Below are 15569 nucleotides of genomic sequence, written 5' to 3'. Positions count from 1 at the left end.
AATATGCCATATGGATCGTATCCGGATTCTCCACAACGCTTCAAGATCCCATTCACGCTCTTTCGATCTTTGGCATGGGACGCACGGACAACGACGGCGACGCCCGCCGTGTGTACGTGCTCCAGCTGCTTGCGTCCATGTGGCGGGACGTGGACGTGGACATGGGCGCTATTGACGGCGCGGACGCGCTCGGCGCCTTCCTCGACGACCCGGCCTGCAGCATGCTCGAAGCCCGGCTGGTCGACAAGGCGATTCAGCTCACGACGAACATCGTATGGGATGACACGAGCAACAACGCAACGCCAGCTCGCGCGGTCTTGCTCGTCAAGGTGTTGCCAACGCCGCTCACGGCCGAGAACCTCTCGACCAATGTGCACGTGACGTCGATGACCAACTCGCCAGTCTTTAGCCTCTTCCAGTCCGTGCACAAGATCTATACGCCGCTTCTGCTGCAAGGCGCTTCGGGCCGGCTCTCGCAGAAGCTCAAGGACGTGCTCCTCGAGCTCGATGCGGGCCTCCAGACGCTCGTCCGCGACAAGGGCGACGACGCCGGTAACAGCAACAACAGCACCGACAACCTCTTTGGTATTGTCACGCTCCAGGACGAGATCGCGTACTGGGAAGCGACGACGAGCGGCCGGGACCGCGACCGCGCGTCCAAGTTTTCGCGGTCGTTTGACGCCATCCACTCGCGCTACGCGACGTTAGAGGCGCTGAGCTTTGAGGAAATGGGCGACCTTCTCGACGACACCAACAACACGCTCGACGACCTCTGGCGCGCCGACCTCGAAGGCAGCGCGCAGTACCCCCAGGCGCGCATGGTGCACATCATCGGGCTCGTCGCCCAAGCGCTCCACAGGTCTTCTTTCCATATCTCGGCCATCTTGTATCCACAACTTCTGTAGCTTTATCATTGCGCAGGCCGGCACCGTCAACGTATGGCGCGGTCCGTTCCACGCGGTCCACACGGCGCTTTCCCAGTCGGTGGCGCTTTGCGAAAAGTGGTGCGGCCACGTGGAGCAGCTCACGGGGACCTTCTGGCCGTCCTACGACGAGCACCCGTGGCGCGGCCCAGCGCTTGCCGAAGCCTTTCTCCCGGCCCTCGGTTCGCGACTCCGCGAGATCCTGCGCCTTCGCACGACGTACGAAGAGCTCTTGTCCCTCGCAAACGAGCCGCTGCCGCCAACGGCCTTTGATGTGTTCGAGCGCGTCTACCCGCTGCACTACAACGCGTACACGGTGGGGGCGTGGAAGTCCGCCGTCGCCGCGTTCGAGACGATTCTGGCGCCCATCGAAGCCCAAGTAGGCGCGAACCTCCAAGAGCGGCTCTCGTCCGTGCTCTCCAAGCCCACGACGGCGCTTCGGTACCTCCAGCAGTACAAGCACCTCCTCACACGCCCCGCGATCGCCTCGCTCCTCGCGAGCGAGCGCGACAGCCTCCTCGGCCAGCTCCTTGCGCAACTCGATCAGATCGAATCGGATTTTGAGACGCGCGGACCCGACGAAGCGCCGAGCGGAAAGAACCTCTCGGCCAAAGTCAACTACATCGTATGGGGCAAAATGCTCGGCAACCGAGTCTCGCACCTCGTGACGCTGGCGACGACGGTGCTCAGCGACCTTCCGGGCTTTCGCGGCTTCCAAACCGCGGCCGAGACCGTGCTGACAAAGGTCAAGGGCATGCTCACCGAACACGTTCGGGCGTGGCAAGACGATGTACTTGAGAGCTTGCGGACGTCGGACCTCAAGCTCACGGGGCGGCTCATCGAGATCGACAAGAGCGGCAACCTCACGGTCAACTACAGCGAGTTCCTCGTCACGCTGCTTCGCGACGTGCGCACGCTCGTCGAGCTGAGCGACGGCCAGCCGTGGGTGCCCCCCAAGATCCTCGAGGTCGCGACCGAAGCCGAAAAGTACTACCGATTCGGCGTGACGCTCAAGAAGGTGGCCAACTTCTACAACAACATGGAGGCGCAGATCATCGACGAGCAAAAGCCGATGCTCCTGGACGCGCTCATGGCGTTCGAGGGGATCGTCAAGCGCCCCGGGAAGCTCTCGACGGCCACCACCAAGACGTCCAAGCCCAAGGCCATTGATGTGACGTGGAACAACTTGGAAGAGTGCGAAGAGTACGTTGGCATGCTCCAGCAAGCCGCGGACGCGCTCTCGATCGAAAACCGCAAGCTCCGGCGCGCCCACGACAAGATCGGCGACGACCTCGTCTTGCTCATGGACGTCGACTTGCTTCGGTTCCCCGACAAGTGGAAAGACCGACTGGATGCGATCCGCGCGTTCTTGACGAGCACGATTCGAAAGTACGAAGCGTCGTTGACCAAGCGCTGGCAGCTCTACTGGGACCACCAGCTGTACAAGGTGCTCGAAGCCGCGTACCAGATCGGTCTCGAGAGCCTCAACGAAAACCTCCCGGACGTCAAGGTGGACGTGATTTTACCACCGAAGGGCCGACTCGCGCTCAAGCCGCCGATCGAAGATGTCCGCACCAACTACTACAAGGCGATGAAGAAGTTCATTGGGCGCCCGTCGATCTTCAAGGGGTTTGCGAACCCCGGCGTCTTCGCGCCCATGACCGACCACAACGCCGCGGGGATCGTCCACGTCTACCGCAACGGCGAAAAGCTCTTCGCCAAGCTCGAAGCCGTCCTTCTCGAGTACGACGAGTGGACGTGCCTCACGCGGTCGCCCGACCTCGACAGCGTTCTCGAGTCTCTCCTCGTCGACGTGGGCGACTGGGACAGCAATCTCAAGGCGCTCAAACTCAAACGCAAAGAGTGTGATAAGATCCCCGATTTGCTCAAAGTCGACTGCGTCAGCGTCTCGTTGAGTCCGTTGAAAGCCGGTATTGACGACCACCTCACGCGGCTGCAAGACAGCCTTCTTCAGAGTCTCCGCAAGAGCATTACGACCCACTTGAAGCAAGTAGAAGAGTACCTTGACACGTCGATGGAGAAGCTCAACAAACGACCACACAGCATCGACGAGATTGGCGCCGCCAAAGGGGACTGGAAGACCATCGACGCCCAACGCAGCAGCTTCCAGGCGCTCGTGGCGACGGCCGAGAAGAAGAAAACGCTGCTCCTCAACTCGACGACGGGCGGCAGCATTGACACGACCGACGTCGTCTCACGCCTGAGCCAAGTCCCATCCAAGTGGGAAAACTTCGAGATTGCGCTCGAAGCGTTCAACGAGATGATCGAAGAGCAGCGCGAGAGCTTGAAGGGCGAGCTCGAAGCCAAAGTCATCGAGTGCAACGTCGAGATCGACAAGTTTGGCCAGCGCTGGTTCGCGCTCAAGCCCGTCGAGATCTCCAACTGGGCAAACGACGAAGTGGAAAAGATCTACGTGGCGCTCGTCGATTGGCGTGATCAGCTCAACGACATCTCGGGCCGGGCCAAAGGTCTTGTGGACAACTGCACGACGTTCCAGATGACCATTCCGACCTTTGACGGCCTCGGAAACATCGAAGCCGACATTACCAAGGTTGAGACCAACTGGCGGCTCTACAAGGACTACCACGCCGAGCTGGACGTGCTGGAGAGTCAGGACTGGATCACGTTCCGTGAAAAGATCTTTGATCTCGGCGATCTCGGCGCCAAGTGGGCCGAGACACTGAAATCCGTCGAGCGCACGAGCGTCGTCGAGCGCATTCTGGACCACACGGGTCATCTCAAGCGCGCGCTGCCGACGCTCAAGCTCTGTCGCGGCGACCCGTTCAAGGAGGAGCACTGGACGCAGCTCTTCCGGAAGCTGGGTATTCCGAAAGGCGTGAGCCTCATGCAGCTCAACGTCGGCCATTTTCTCGGCTGCCTCGAGGTGCTCGAGGCCCAAGCCACGCTGCAGTTCGTCAAGGTGCTCCACGCGCGTGCGCAGGGCGAGGTCACAATCCGCGACGCGCTCCAGGAGCTCAAGGCGTGGACGCAAACCGCGGAGCTCTCACTGCTCGAGCACGACCCGAACGGGAAGCGCATTTGTATCATCAAGGACTGGAAGGACACGACGCTGGCCCTCGGCGACAACCAGTCGCTCCTGGCCTCGCTCAAAGAGTCGCAATTCTTCAAGCCTTTCGCCGACCAAGCGGCACAGTACGAGACCAAGATGGCGCTCCTCGACCAAGGCTTGAGCCAGCTCAATGTGATCCAGCGCAAGTGGGTCTACCTCGAGCCCATCTTCGGGAAAGGCGCGCTGCCGAGCGAGCAAGCGCGCTTCAAGCGCGTCGACGACGAGTTCCGCGACATTATGCGGCAGGTTGAGACCGACCCGAAGCTCTTCAACCTCGCCGACGACATGCTCTTTCCGCAGCTGCCCGAGCGTCTCGCGACCATGGTCGACCAGCTCGAGCGCTGCCAAAAAGCCCTTGCTGACTTTTTGGAGGAGAAGCGGTCGCGCTTCCCGCGCTTTTACTTTATTGGCGACGAAGACCTCCTCGAGATCCTCGGCCAATCGCAAAACCCGGCCGTGATTCAGAGCCACCTCAAGAAGCTCTACCAAGGGATTCACCGGGTCGAGTTCAGCGACAGCCAGGACGCCATCTCGGCCATGTGCTCGGCCGCCGGCGAAAAGGTGCCTCTTATCGCTCCCGTTGCTGTCACGAGTGCCGTCGAAGAGTGGCTCGAGGCGCTTACGGAAGAGATGCGCCGGACGCTCACCGTCCTTGTGAGCAAGGCAGCGAGTGCGTCGTCGCCCGACTACGCCGAGTACCCAAGCCAAGTGCTCTGTCTTGCCGAGCAGCTGCGCTTCAACACACAGTGCGAAGCCGCCATCAAGAACGGAACTGTCGCCGACCTCAAGCACACATTACAAGAGACGTTGCGCGAGCTGACGTCCTTGGATTTGAGCAACGAGCCGCTCATGCATCTCAAAGTCAAGGCACTTGTGCTCGACCTGGTCCATCACATTGACATCTGCGACCAAGTGGCGCACGTCTCGAGCCTCTCGGACTGGCTGTGGCAAAAGCAGCTGCGGTTTTACCTCGACAAAAGTGGAAAAGTTGTCATCAAGATGCACGACGCGTCGTTCGCGTACACGTACGAGTACCAAGGGAACGCGCCCAAGCTCGTGCACACGCCGCTCACCGACAAGTGCTACCTCACACTCACCCAAGGCATGCACATGGGCTTTGGCGGCAACCCGTACGGGCCCGCAGGCACGGGCAAGACCGAGAGTGTCAAGGCGCTCGGTGGGCAGTTTGGCCGCCAAGTGCTCGTCTTCAACTGCGACGAAGGCATTGACTTTCAGAGCATGGGGCGCATCTTCATCGGTCTCGTCAAGTGCGGTGCGTGGGGCTGTTTCGACGAGTTCAACCGACTCAAGGAAGACCAGCTCTCGGCGATTTCGCAGCAGATTCAACTCATTCAGGACGCGATCAAGAACCACGTGCGCTCGATCCAGCTCCTGAGTCGCCACGTGGACGTCGACTTTAACGCAGGCATCTTTGTGACGCTCAATCCTGCGGGCAAGGGCTACGGAGGGCGGTCCAAGCTGCCCGACAACTTGAAAGCTCTGTTTCGCCCCGTCGCGATGGGGCGGCCAGACAACAACTTGATTGCCGAGGTGATTTTGGCGTCCGAGGGCTTTGCGGAAGCCAAAGACATTGCGTCCAAAGTCGTGTCGCTGTACACGCTCTCAAGGCAGCTCTTGACGCCACAGCAGCACTACGACTGGGGACTACGCGCTCTCAAAGCTGTTCTCAACACGGGCGGCAAGCTCTTGCAGCTGGCGAAGAAGGCGGCGGGCACGCGTCTCTCGCCAGCTGCCGAGACGGAGATCCTCATCAAGGCCGTCCGCATCAACACGCTCTCAAAATTAACGTTTGGCGACGCACAGCGCTTCCTCGCGCTCATTGGCGACGTCTTTCCGGGCATTGCGTCTTCCGACATTGCCGGTGGCGACCTCGAAGCCGCGATTCGCGTCGTCATGGCCCAAAAGCCTTTTTGCTGCCAAGTCGACGACCTCCAGATCCGCAAGATGCTCCAGCTCAAGGAGAGTTTGGACCAGCGCATGGGCTGCGTCGTCGTGGGGCCGTCCGGGTCGGGCAAAAGCACGGTGTGGCAAGTCCTTCAGCAAGCTATGATCCAGTGCGGCCAGCTCGTCAAGACGCACATTATGAACCCCAAGTCGATGCCGCGCGAGCGCCTTCTCGGGCACATGGACTTGGACACGCGCGAGTGGCACGACGGCGTGCTCACGGACGCCGCCCGCAAGGTCGTGAAGGAGCCCGAGCACGTTCGATCGTGGATCGTCTGTGACGGCGACGTGGACCCGGAATGGATCGAGTCGCTGAACTCAGTCTTGGACGACAACCATCTACTGACGCTGCCAAACGGCGAGCGCATCAACTTTGGTCCGAACGTCAACTTTGTGTTCGAGACGCACGATCTCCGGTTTGCGTCGCCCGCGACCATTTCGCGCATGGGCATGATCTTCCTCAGCGACGAAGACATGGACATGAAGCGACTCGTGACCAAGTGGCTCGCGCAACAACCCGACGCGACGAATCTCGGCAAGTGGATCGACGAGCTCTTCCTCCTCGGGCTCGCCGAGGCCGCCAAGTACGACAAAGTCGTCGCGACAACGACAGTTGGCAGCATCATGAACGGTCTTTCGCACGTGGCCGGTGCGACGACCCGGTCCGAGTTTGTGTGCGCGCTCATCCGCGGTCTCGGCGCCAATCTATCGCTGAGTCACCGCGCCACCTTTGCGAAGGCGGTGTTTCTCTTCTCGAACGAACGACCGCCAGACATGAGCGCACCGCTCGACTGCTACTGCGTCGGGTCGTCCTTTACCGCGTACGAGACCAAGCGCAGCGTGTACGGCGACAGCGACGTGCCCATTTCGCGTCAATCTGTGGTGCAAACTATGTCCATGCAGCGCGGGCTCGATGTCGTCAAGCCGTGGGTCGAGCGCATGGAGCCGTTCATTCTCGTCGGGCCCGAAGGCTGTGGCAAGAACCTCTTGATTCGCCAAGCGTTCCTGTCGCTCAAGGGTGCAACGCTCTCGGTGCTGCACTGCAATGCGCAAACGACGGCCGATCACGTCATCGCCAAGATTGCGCAGTGCTGCTCGCTCTTCTCGACCAATAGCGGGCGCGTCTACCGACCGCGCGACGGCGACCGCCTCGTGTTGTACCTCAAAGACATCAACTTGCCAAAACCCGACATGTACGACACGTGCATGCTCATCGCGTTCCTCCAGCAGCTGCTCACGTTCCAGGGGTTTTATGACCCGAACCTCGAGTTCCTCGGCGTCGAGCGCGTCCAGATCGTGGCGTCGATGAACGCAGCGACCACTGTCGGGCGCCACATGCTCTCGACCCGCTTTACGGCCGTCGTCCGCGTCGCCTCGATGGACTACCCGAGCGGCGACGAGCTCGGCGCGGTCTACTCGACGTTTCTGCAAGGCGTCGACGCGCCCATGCTGCGCGAACCCTCGACGCGCGACAAACTCGCGACGTCCATGGTCGAGCTCTACGAAAGCGTGCGGTCAAAATTCAGCGTCGACGACCACCGGCACTACCTCTTTACGCCCCGGGACGTGACGCAGTGGACGTTCGGGCTCCTTCGCTACGACCTCGAGCACGAAGAGCTTCTGGACGTGGTCGCGTACGAAGCCCGCCGGCTCTTCCAGGACCGGCTCGTCGATAGTGAGAACAAGGCCAAGTTTGATTCGGCGATGCACACGATCCTCAAGACCCAATGGCGCCATAATGCCAAGCTCCAAGACGTTTACTTTACGTCGCTGGGAACGAAGCGCGTAGAAGACGCGCTCATCGTACCGCTGCGGCGCATGGCGTCCGAGGACTTCCAAGCAGCGATCGCCCAAGGCATTGTGCTCTACGAGCGCGAAGAGAAGGATCTGCACATGCTTTTGTTTGAAGAAATCCTCGATCATATTGCGGTCGTGGACCGTGCGCTCTCGGAGCTCGGCGGCGCGCTCCTCCTCATTGGCTCGGCCGGCGTCGGGCGACGAACGGCCACGACGTTGCTGGCGCACATGCTCGGGTACAAGTTCTTCACGCCGACGATCACGCGTCACTACAACGCCGCGACCTTCAAGATCGACCTCAAGGCCGTTGTCCAGTGCGCCGGCATTGACGGCGACCACGCCGTCTTGTACTTGGAGGACCACCATTTCAGCGAAGACGCGATTTTGGAGCTCACCAACTCGCTGCTGAGCGCGGGCGAGGTCCCGGGGCTCTACTCGCACGAAGAGCTCGAGCCGCTGCTGGGTCCGCTCAAGGAGAAGATGCTCGAGTGCACTAGTGGCGTCTACAAGACCGTGTACGAGTTCTTCGTGTCGCGCGTCCAAGCCAATTTGCACCTCGTCTTGAGCATGGACGCGTGCAACGACGCGTTCATTCGGCGCTGCGAGAGCAACCCGGCGCTGTACACGCGCTGCACGATTGCTTGGATGGGCGACTGGAGCCAACAGAGTCTCAAGAAGGTGCCCGAGATGCTCCTCTCGGGCTCGGAGCTTCTGACCGACCAAGTGGCCAAAGTCCAGCTGTTGAATATGGTCCACACCATCTATAGCTCGGTGCAGCTCTTGGGGGCGACGCCCCGTGAGTACATTGCGCTCCTCACCACGTGGTCGGATCTCTTTACTGAAAAGTCCAAGCAGCTGCTTCTGGACGTGACGCACCTCAAGAGCGGGCTCAGCAAACTCGAAGAAGCGTCGTCGACCGTCGACGAGCTGAGCAAGAGTGCTGTCATCAAGAAGCGCGAGCTTGGCGCCGCGCAAGTGTCGGCCGACGAGGCAATGGACGAGATCAAGCGCGCTTTGGACCGTGCGTCTGTCAACCGGCGCGAGGTCGAAGACCTCAAGAAGCAACTCGCCAAAGCTGAAGAGTCGACGAACGCTCGGAAGCGCGAGATCGAAGACGAGCTGAGTGAGATCACGCCCGTGCTGCAGTCGGCCAAGGAGGCTGTCGGCGCCATCAAGTCGGACAACATCAACGAGATTCGGTCGCTCAAGATGCCGCCCGAGCCCATCCACGACGTCTTGTCGGCCGTGCTCATGCTCCTCGGCATCCAAGACACGTCGTGGAACAGCATGAAGAAATTTCTTGGGAACCGCGGCGTCAAGGACGATATCTCCAACTACGACTCGCGCCGCATTACGCCCGAGATTGCCAAGGCGGTCACAAAATTGCTCAAGGCGAAAGCGGCGTCCTTCGAACACGAAAACATCTACCGCGTGAGCGTGGCCGCGGCGCCGCTCGCGGGCTGGGTCAAGGCCAATATGAAGTACAGCGTCGTCCTCGCCAAGATCGAGCCGCTCGAAGCCGACCTCGCGGAAGCCAAGCGGTCGTTAGAAGCGTCGCAGCAGCGCCTCCAGTCGTGCGAAGGCGAGCTCAAGGCCATTGACGTCAAAGTGGACGAGATGAAGTCGCTCTTTGGTGAAAAGACCAAGGAGGCGGAAATCCTCCGCGTCGGCTTGGAGCGGGCTGAAGCGACGCTGCAGAAAGCCCAGGGGCTCCTCGGCAAACTCGGTGGCGAGCAAACTCGGTGGTCGGCCCAAGTCAAGGACCTCGAGCAGCGCGTTGTCGAGCTGCCGCTCAAGCTCCTCATGGCGTCTGGCTTCACAACGTTTCTCGGCCAGTGCTCTGAAGACAAGCGCGCGACGATTTCGAGAGGCTGGGACGCAGCCATGGACTCGACGACGGCCTTTGACTACCGCAAGCTGCTGAGTTCCGAGTCGGAGATGCTCACATGGAAGAGCATGAGCTTGCCGGCGGACAATCTCTCGATGGAGAACGGGCTCATCGTCCACTACACGAAAGAGCGGTGTCCGTTCATCATTGACCCGGCTAACGCTGCCACGGGCTGGCTCCAAGCGCACTTGGCCAAAGACGCCACGCGGCCCCTCTCGGTCGTGCAGTCCCAAGAGCCGCGGTTCGTGTCGCTCGTCGAGCAAGCCGTTCGGTTTGGCAAGACACTCGCGATCCTCGAGGTCGACCTGGTCGAGCCGTACCTGTACCCGCTCATTCGAAAAGACCTGAACCACGAAGGACCTCGGTACGTTGTCCGACTTGGCGACAAGGACGTCGACTACAACGACAACTTTCGACTCGTGCTCGTGACACGCAACCCGGACCCGGACTTACCGCCGGACGCGCGGGCGATCGTCAACGTTGTCAACTTCACCGTCACAAAGTCGGGGCTCGAAGGCCAATTGCTCGGGGTGACGATCCAGAACGAGCAGCCGGAGCTCGAGTCGCAGAAGAGCGAGCTCCTCAAGAACGAAGAGGAGTTCAAGGTGCAGCTCGCATCGCTCGAGAAGCAGCTGCTCCAAGCGCTGGCGACGTCCGAAGGCGACATCCTCGACAACACGACGTTGATCGAGAGCCTCACGCGCACAAAAGCAACGTCGGCGGACATTGAAGATGCGCTGCGCAAGTCGGCGACGAAAAGCGAGGAGCTCGACGACCAGCGCGCGATCTACGCGCCGTTTGCAAAAGACGGCGCGCGGCTCTTCTTCCTCGTCAAGGCGCTGCACAGCGTGAGCCACATGTACCGCTTCTCGCTCCTGAGCTTCATCGGGCTCTTCAAGGCGACGCTGGCTTCGAAAATGGATGTGAGCTCGATCAAGGAGCGCATTGCGCGGCTCTCGCCTGTCCTCGAGACCAAAGTGCTCATGTTTGTGGGGCGGTCCCTCTTTAAGGAGCACCGGCCCATGTTTGGTTTGCATTTGATTCACGGAACGCACCCGGACGCGTTTGAACCCAACGAGTGGGAGTACTTTGTCGGCGACCTCATGGCCGACGCAAAGAAGGAAGCGCCGCTGCCCGAGTGGGCCGCGACCGACCGCCGCGATGCCTACACGCTCTTTGTGGAGACGTTTCCGCGCCTCGCCGCGAACCTCAAGTTGGACGCCAACGACATTTGGCTGCGCTGGTCCAAGGCCACCGACTGCGAAGTTGGCTTTCACGCCAAAGTCGACAAGAGCCTGAGTCCGTTCCAGAAGGTGCTCTTGGTGCAGGCGCTTCGGCCCGATCGACTGCAGAGTGCGATCCAAAACTTCATTTGCACGATCCTCAAAGTCAAGACGCTGACGCCGCCGCCACTCGACTTTAAGGACCTTGCGACTAACGAGGCGTCAAGCACGACGCCCGTCTTGCTGCTCACAACCGCCGGCGCCGATCCGTCCAAAGAGCTCGAGGAGGTCGCGACCGAGATGGTCGGTCGTGAGCACTACTTCGAGGTCGCCATGGGTGGCGGGCAGCAAGAGAAGGCACTGAGCCTGCTCCGCACAACAGCCGAGAACGGCGAGTGGCTCTGCCTCCAGAACCTCCACCTTGTCGTCGCATGGCTCGTCGTTTTGGAGAAGGAGCTAAACGCACTCAACCCGCACCGCAAGTTTCGGCTCTGGTGTACGACCGAGGCCCACGATGGGTTTCCGCTCATTTTACTCGAGCAGAGCTTGAAGGTCACTTACGAGTCGCCGCCGGGCCTCAAGAAGAACCTTCTGCGAACGTACGCAACGTTTGCACTCGAGACTGGCAGCTCGGTCCCGCGCATGCAGCTACTCTTTCTCCTAGCGTTCTTTCACTCGCTGCTGCAAGAGCGACGCACGTACCTGCCCCAAGGGTGGACGAAGTTCTACGAGTTTAGCTTTGGCGACCTCCGCGCCGGCTTCAACGTGCTGGACGTCGCTGCTTCGGCAACGGCGGTGGACTGGGCGGCGGTCCACGGTCTCATGGAGAATGCTATCTACGGCGGCCGCATCGACAACCCGTACGATCTTCGTGTTCTGCGCGTGTACCTTCAAATGTACTTTGCACCTGACGTGGTCGCTGGGAAAAGTCCTCTCTGCAAAGGCGTCAAGATCCCGGCGTCCGACCGGCGGGACGACTACGTGGCGCTCATCGAGCACTTGCCCGAGACGGACCCGCCCAAGCTCTTTGGGCTGCCAGATAACATTGAGCGATCGGTGCAGCGGTCGGCGTCATCGGCCGTGATTGCGCAGCTGCGCACGCTCAACAACAGCGCCCAAGCCTCGAGCAAGTTTGATCGGGATGTGTGGCGCGTCGTCCTCGGGCCGCTGATTGAGAACTGGGCCAAACTCACATCGAGCTTGCATCTGGACCAAGCGAGCAGTGCGAAGGTCGACGCCAAGCCCAATGCGTCGCCGGTCGAAGCCTTTGTGGCCATGGAGAACGCGGCCGCGACCGAGCTCGCCATGTACGTCAACAGCGGCCTCATGAGCATCAAGAAAGTCATATACGGTACGGGCTTGCTGACGCCGACGATTCAAACGATTGCGGCGTCGTTGCTTCTTGGTATTGTGCCAAGCGACTGGAGCAACCGATGGGAAGGCAGCAGCGACGTCGTGCAAGTCTGGCTCCGCGCGCTCGCGCTCCGAAAGCGCGCGCTGGCCGAGTGGAAGGAAGATTGCGCCAAAGGCTCCTTGCTGTCGCGCCCACTGGACCTCTCGGAAGTGCTGCAACCCGGCACGTTCTTGAACGCCCTGCGGCAACAGGCGGCGCGGACGCTGCAGTGCTCGATGGACGGCATGAAGCTCGTCTCGTGCTGGGAACAAGAGAAAGCGACCGGTTTAGCATTTGCTCTTTCCAAGAAGCCTCATGTTTGCGGGGTAGGGTCCATTGAATGGTTTGCGCTCGGCGGCTTGCTGCTCCAAGGCGCTTCCTTTGAAGGCGGGTCGCTCCAAGAGCCGTCGTCGGATGCCCAGGAGCTCGTCGCAGTGCCCACGTGCTACGTTGCCTACACGCGCGACGACGACCGCGAGCCGTACGCCAAGGACGCGTGCATCAAAGTGCCGCTCTATTATGAGATCTCGCGCGAACGCATGCTTGTCGAAATCTCGCTGCCCATTTCGGGCGACCCGGCCAAGTGGATCATAAGTGGCGTCGCGCTCTTCCTCGGCGAGTAGTGTAGCCATGTCCGTGTTGATCAAGATATATATTTCTCTGTGAAAGCTATAATCGCACGATTAGCTACTTGTACTAGCAGTCTATCGTGGCGCTCGTAGCTCTGGCTGCATGGACGACCCGCTGAGCAGAATGATCGCGCCGAGGTTGTTTGAACCACGTGCTGCTTGAACGGTGTGAAAAAGGCCATTTGTCACATTTCCACCCAGCAAATAGTGTGCGACTTGGGTGAAAAATGGCGCCCCGCGCACCGTGCGTGCGTCGCGTCGGCCAAGACGAGACACCTGCGCGTCCATCGTCAGGACCAGTTCTATGCAGCTGAGTCCTCTGGCAGCTTGCGGTCGCCTGTCATTGCACCTAAAATCGACGCGTCTGATTTTAGAAATTAGTCGACAGTGCACGGATGCTTGTCCTAGTACCGGTACACGAGGACGTCGGGACATCCATCGCACTCCTCCCTTCTACCGACACAGTCGTACAACCAGGTTCTTCGATGGCATTTGAATTTGAATGGGAACATGGGTGGCGGTCGCAAGGACCCGTGTCTACTACAGCCTAGCGAGAGAGTGATGTTTCCATCTGTCGCCTGCTTGCCGGTAGTCGAGGATCACGTGGACAAGCAACTTCTTTTCACTGTCGATCGAATCACAGATCGTAGTGTCATTGGTGCAGCTTAGTCGCACTCATGGTGCCGATCCTCGCGCAGCCGCCGTCGTGCCACGACGAAGGAGCTCCGGGGATGATGTGTCATCAAGGCACACACTATTTGAGCGGCGTCTTGGGTTGTCCCACCGTATGGTCGTTGGCGACTCTCTTCGAGTTTGTATGCACTCGCTCTTGATTGGTGGAAATGTGCGTCGCCGCCGAAATCCAGCAGCCATACAAACGCCAAGTGCTTTTCATTACTGTCGCTGATTGGCCGTCCATAACGAGGTGATCGAAGGGGGGCATTTGCCAATTCGCCAGCCCAGCAGCATGAGCATCCCCGAGTCCACCTACGCTGGCGCCAAGCCCACGAACGCACTCGTGACGCCGCTCCTCACGGACCTCTACCAGATCACCATGTACGTGGCGCCGCCTGTAAAGCACCGAAATACGAAGGCTAACGCGGTACAAATGCGTGTAGGGCGTACGCCTACTGGAAGGTCGGCCGTCACACGGAAGACGCGACGTTCGACCTCTTCTTCCGCAAGAACCCGTTCAAGGGCGAGTTCACGGTCTTTGCTGGCCTCGAAGAGGTAGCGTCATTCGCCATACTGAGCGACCTCGTCTCATGGACCGTGCATAGGTGCTCTTCTTCCTCAACGCGTTTAAGTTTACCGAGTCGGATGTGGCGTACCTGCGCGACGTCATGCCGCAAGGCACGGAGGCTGGCTTCTTTGACTGGCTCCTCTCGCTCGACTGCTCCAACGTCAAGGTATTGCCTCAGGCGTGCAGAAGCAGCACTCTTATGACGCCGGGTAGATCTACGCCTTGAAGGAAGGCACTATTGCGTTCCCGCGTATCCCTGTTCTGCGTATTGAGGGCCATCTCGGCATCACGCAGCTCCTCGAAACGGGCCTCCTCAACCTCCTCAACTATGCCAGTTTGATCGCGACGAACGCCGCGCGCTTCATCAAGGCGGCTGGCAAAGACAAGACGCTCCTCGAGTTTGGCTTGCGCCGCGCGCAGGGCCCGGACGGCGGCATCTCGGCGTCGCGCTACTCATACATGGCGGGCTTCCACGGCACGAGCAACGTCCTCGCCGGCAAGCTCTTTGGCATCCCGATCAAGGGCACGCACGCGCACGCGTTCGTGCAGGCGCACCGCTCGCTCGACGACGTCAAGGTAGCCCGCCCTCCATCTCGCTACTTGACTGACGCCTATCGTAGCAAACGATGCTCAACGGCGTCGACTTCAAGGCGCTCACGCTCCAGTACCGCGCTAAGCTCAATGCCGACAACACCAACGACGTACGTCCTTGCGCTTTGTGCGACCAAGCAGCTCATGGGCCTATATAGGGCGAGCTTGCGGCCTTCATCTCGTATGCGCTCGCGTTCCCGCAGGCCTTCTTGGCGCTCGTCGACACGTACGAGACGCTTTCGTCGGGCGTGCCCAACTTTTTGGCCGTCGCCCTCGCCCTCCACGATCTTGGCTACAAGGTGCGTCTCGTGGCCGACTAACTACCGATCAACTAACAAATGTGTCGTAGGCGCAAGGCATCCGCCTCGATTCGGGCGACCTTGCGTACCTCTCCAAGGAGGCGCGTCGCCACTTCAAGGCCGCGGCCGCCAAGTTCAATCTCCCGGACTTTGCTAACTTTAACATTGTCGCGTCCAACGACATCAACGAAGCCGTCCTCAACTCGCTCAACGACCAGGTACACTTGAAGACTCGGTTCTCACATGTCTCATGGCGCAAGCAGGGCCACGAGATCGACTCGTTTGGCATCGGCACGCACCTCGTGACGTGCCAGGCGCAGCCGGCGCTCGGCATGGTCTACAAGCTCGTCGAGATCGGCGGCCAAGCGCGCATCAAGCTCTCGCAGGAGACGTCCAAGGTGACGATTCCGGGCAAGAAGCAGGCGTTCCGCCTCGTCGGCGCCAACGGCAGCCCGATCCTCGACCTCATGATGGGCTGCAACGAGCGCGAGCCGGAGGCGGGCCAGCGCCTCCTCTGCCGCCACGCG

General features: G+C 60.4%; 2 protein-coding genes across 2 annotated transcripts; both read left to right on the top strand.

Moving 5' to 3' along the window:
- The first annotated feature begins 60 nt into the window (after positions 1–60).
- On the top strand, positions 61–12981 carry SDRG_00819 (hypothetical protein). The gene is made up of 3 exons (XM_008606317.1): positions 61–859; positions 906–12565; positions 12611–12981. The coding sequence occupies exons 1-3, from the start codon at positions 75–77 to the stop codon at positions 12901–12903; spliced, it is 12738 nt and encodes a 4245-aa protein (XP_008604539.1). The 5' UTR covers positions 61–74; the 3' UTR covers positions 12904–12981.
- An 895-nt stretch (positions 12982–13876) lies between these two features.
- On the top strand, positions 13877–15513 carry SDRG_00818 (nicotinate phosphoribosyltransferase; the record flags this gene model as incomplete). The annotated part of the gene is made up of 9 exons (XM_008606316.1): positions 13877–13965; positions 14028–14139; positions 14190–14318; positions 14366–14728; positions 14773–14853; positions 14902–15042; positions 15093–15260; positions 15306–15433; positions 15465–15513. 9 exons carry the CDS (start codon positions 13877–13879, stop codon positions 15511–15513), a joined length of 1260 nt encoding a protein of 419 aa, XP_008604538.1.
- Positions 15514–15569: the final 56 nt, after the last annotated feature.

Source organism: Saprolegnia diclina (assembly GCF_000281045.1).
Source record: "Saprolegnia diclina VS20 unplaced genomic scaffold supercont1.2, whole genome shotgun sequence".
NCBI lineage: Eukaryota > Oomycota > Saprolegniomycetes > Saprolegniales > Saprolegniaceae > Saprolegnia > Saprolegnia diclina.
The sequence above is the reverse complement of the archived record's forward strand: the minus strand, read 5'-3'. Positions and strand labels throughout refer to the sequence as shown.

Excerpts from the sequence above, each read along its gene's own strand:
- SDRG_00819 (XM_008606317.1), top strand. The coding sequence starts at position 75 with ATGGGACGCACGGACAACGACGGCGACGCCCGCCGTGTGTACGTGCTC. Across the intron at positions 860-905 it reads GTCGCCCAAGCGCTCCACAG|CTTTATCATTGCGCAGGCCG; the intron begins GTCTTCTTTCCA and ends CAACTTCTGTAG. Across the intron at positions 12,566-12,610 it reads GGAACAAGAGAAAGCGACCG|GGTCCATTGAATGGTTTGCG; the intron begins GTTTAGCATTTG and ends TTTGCGGGGTAG.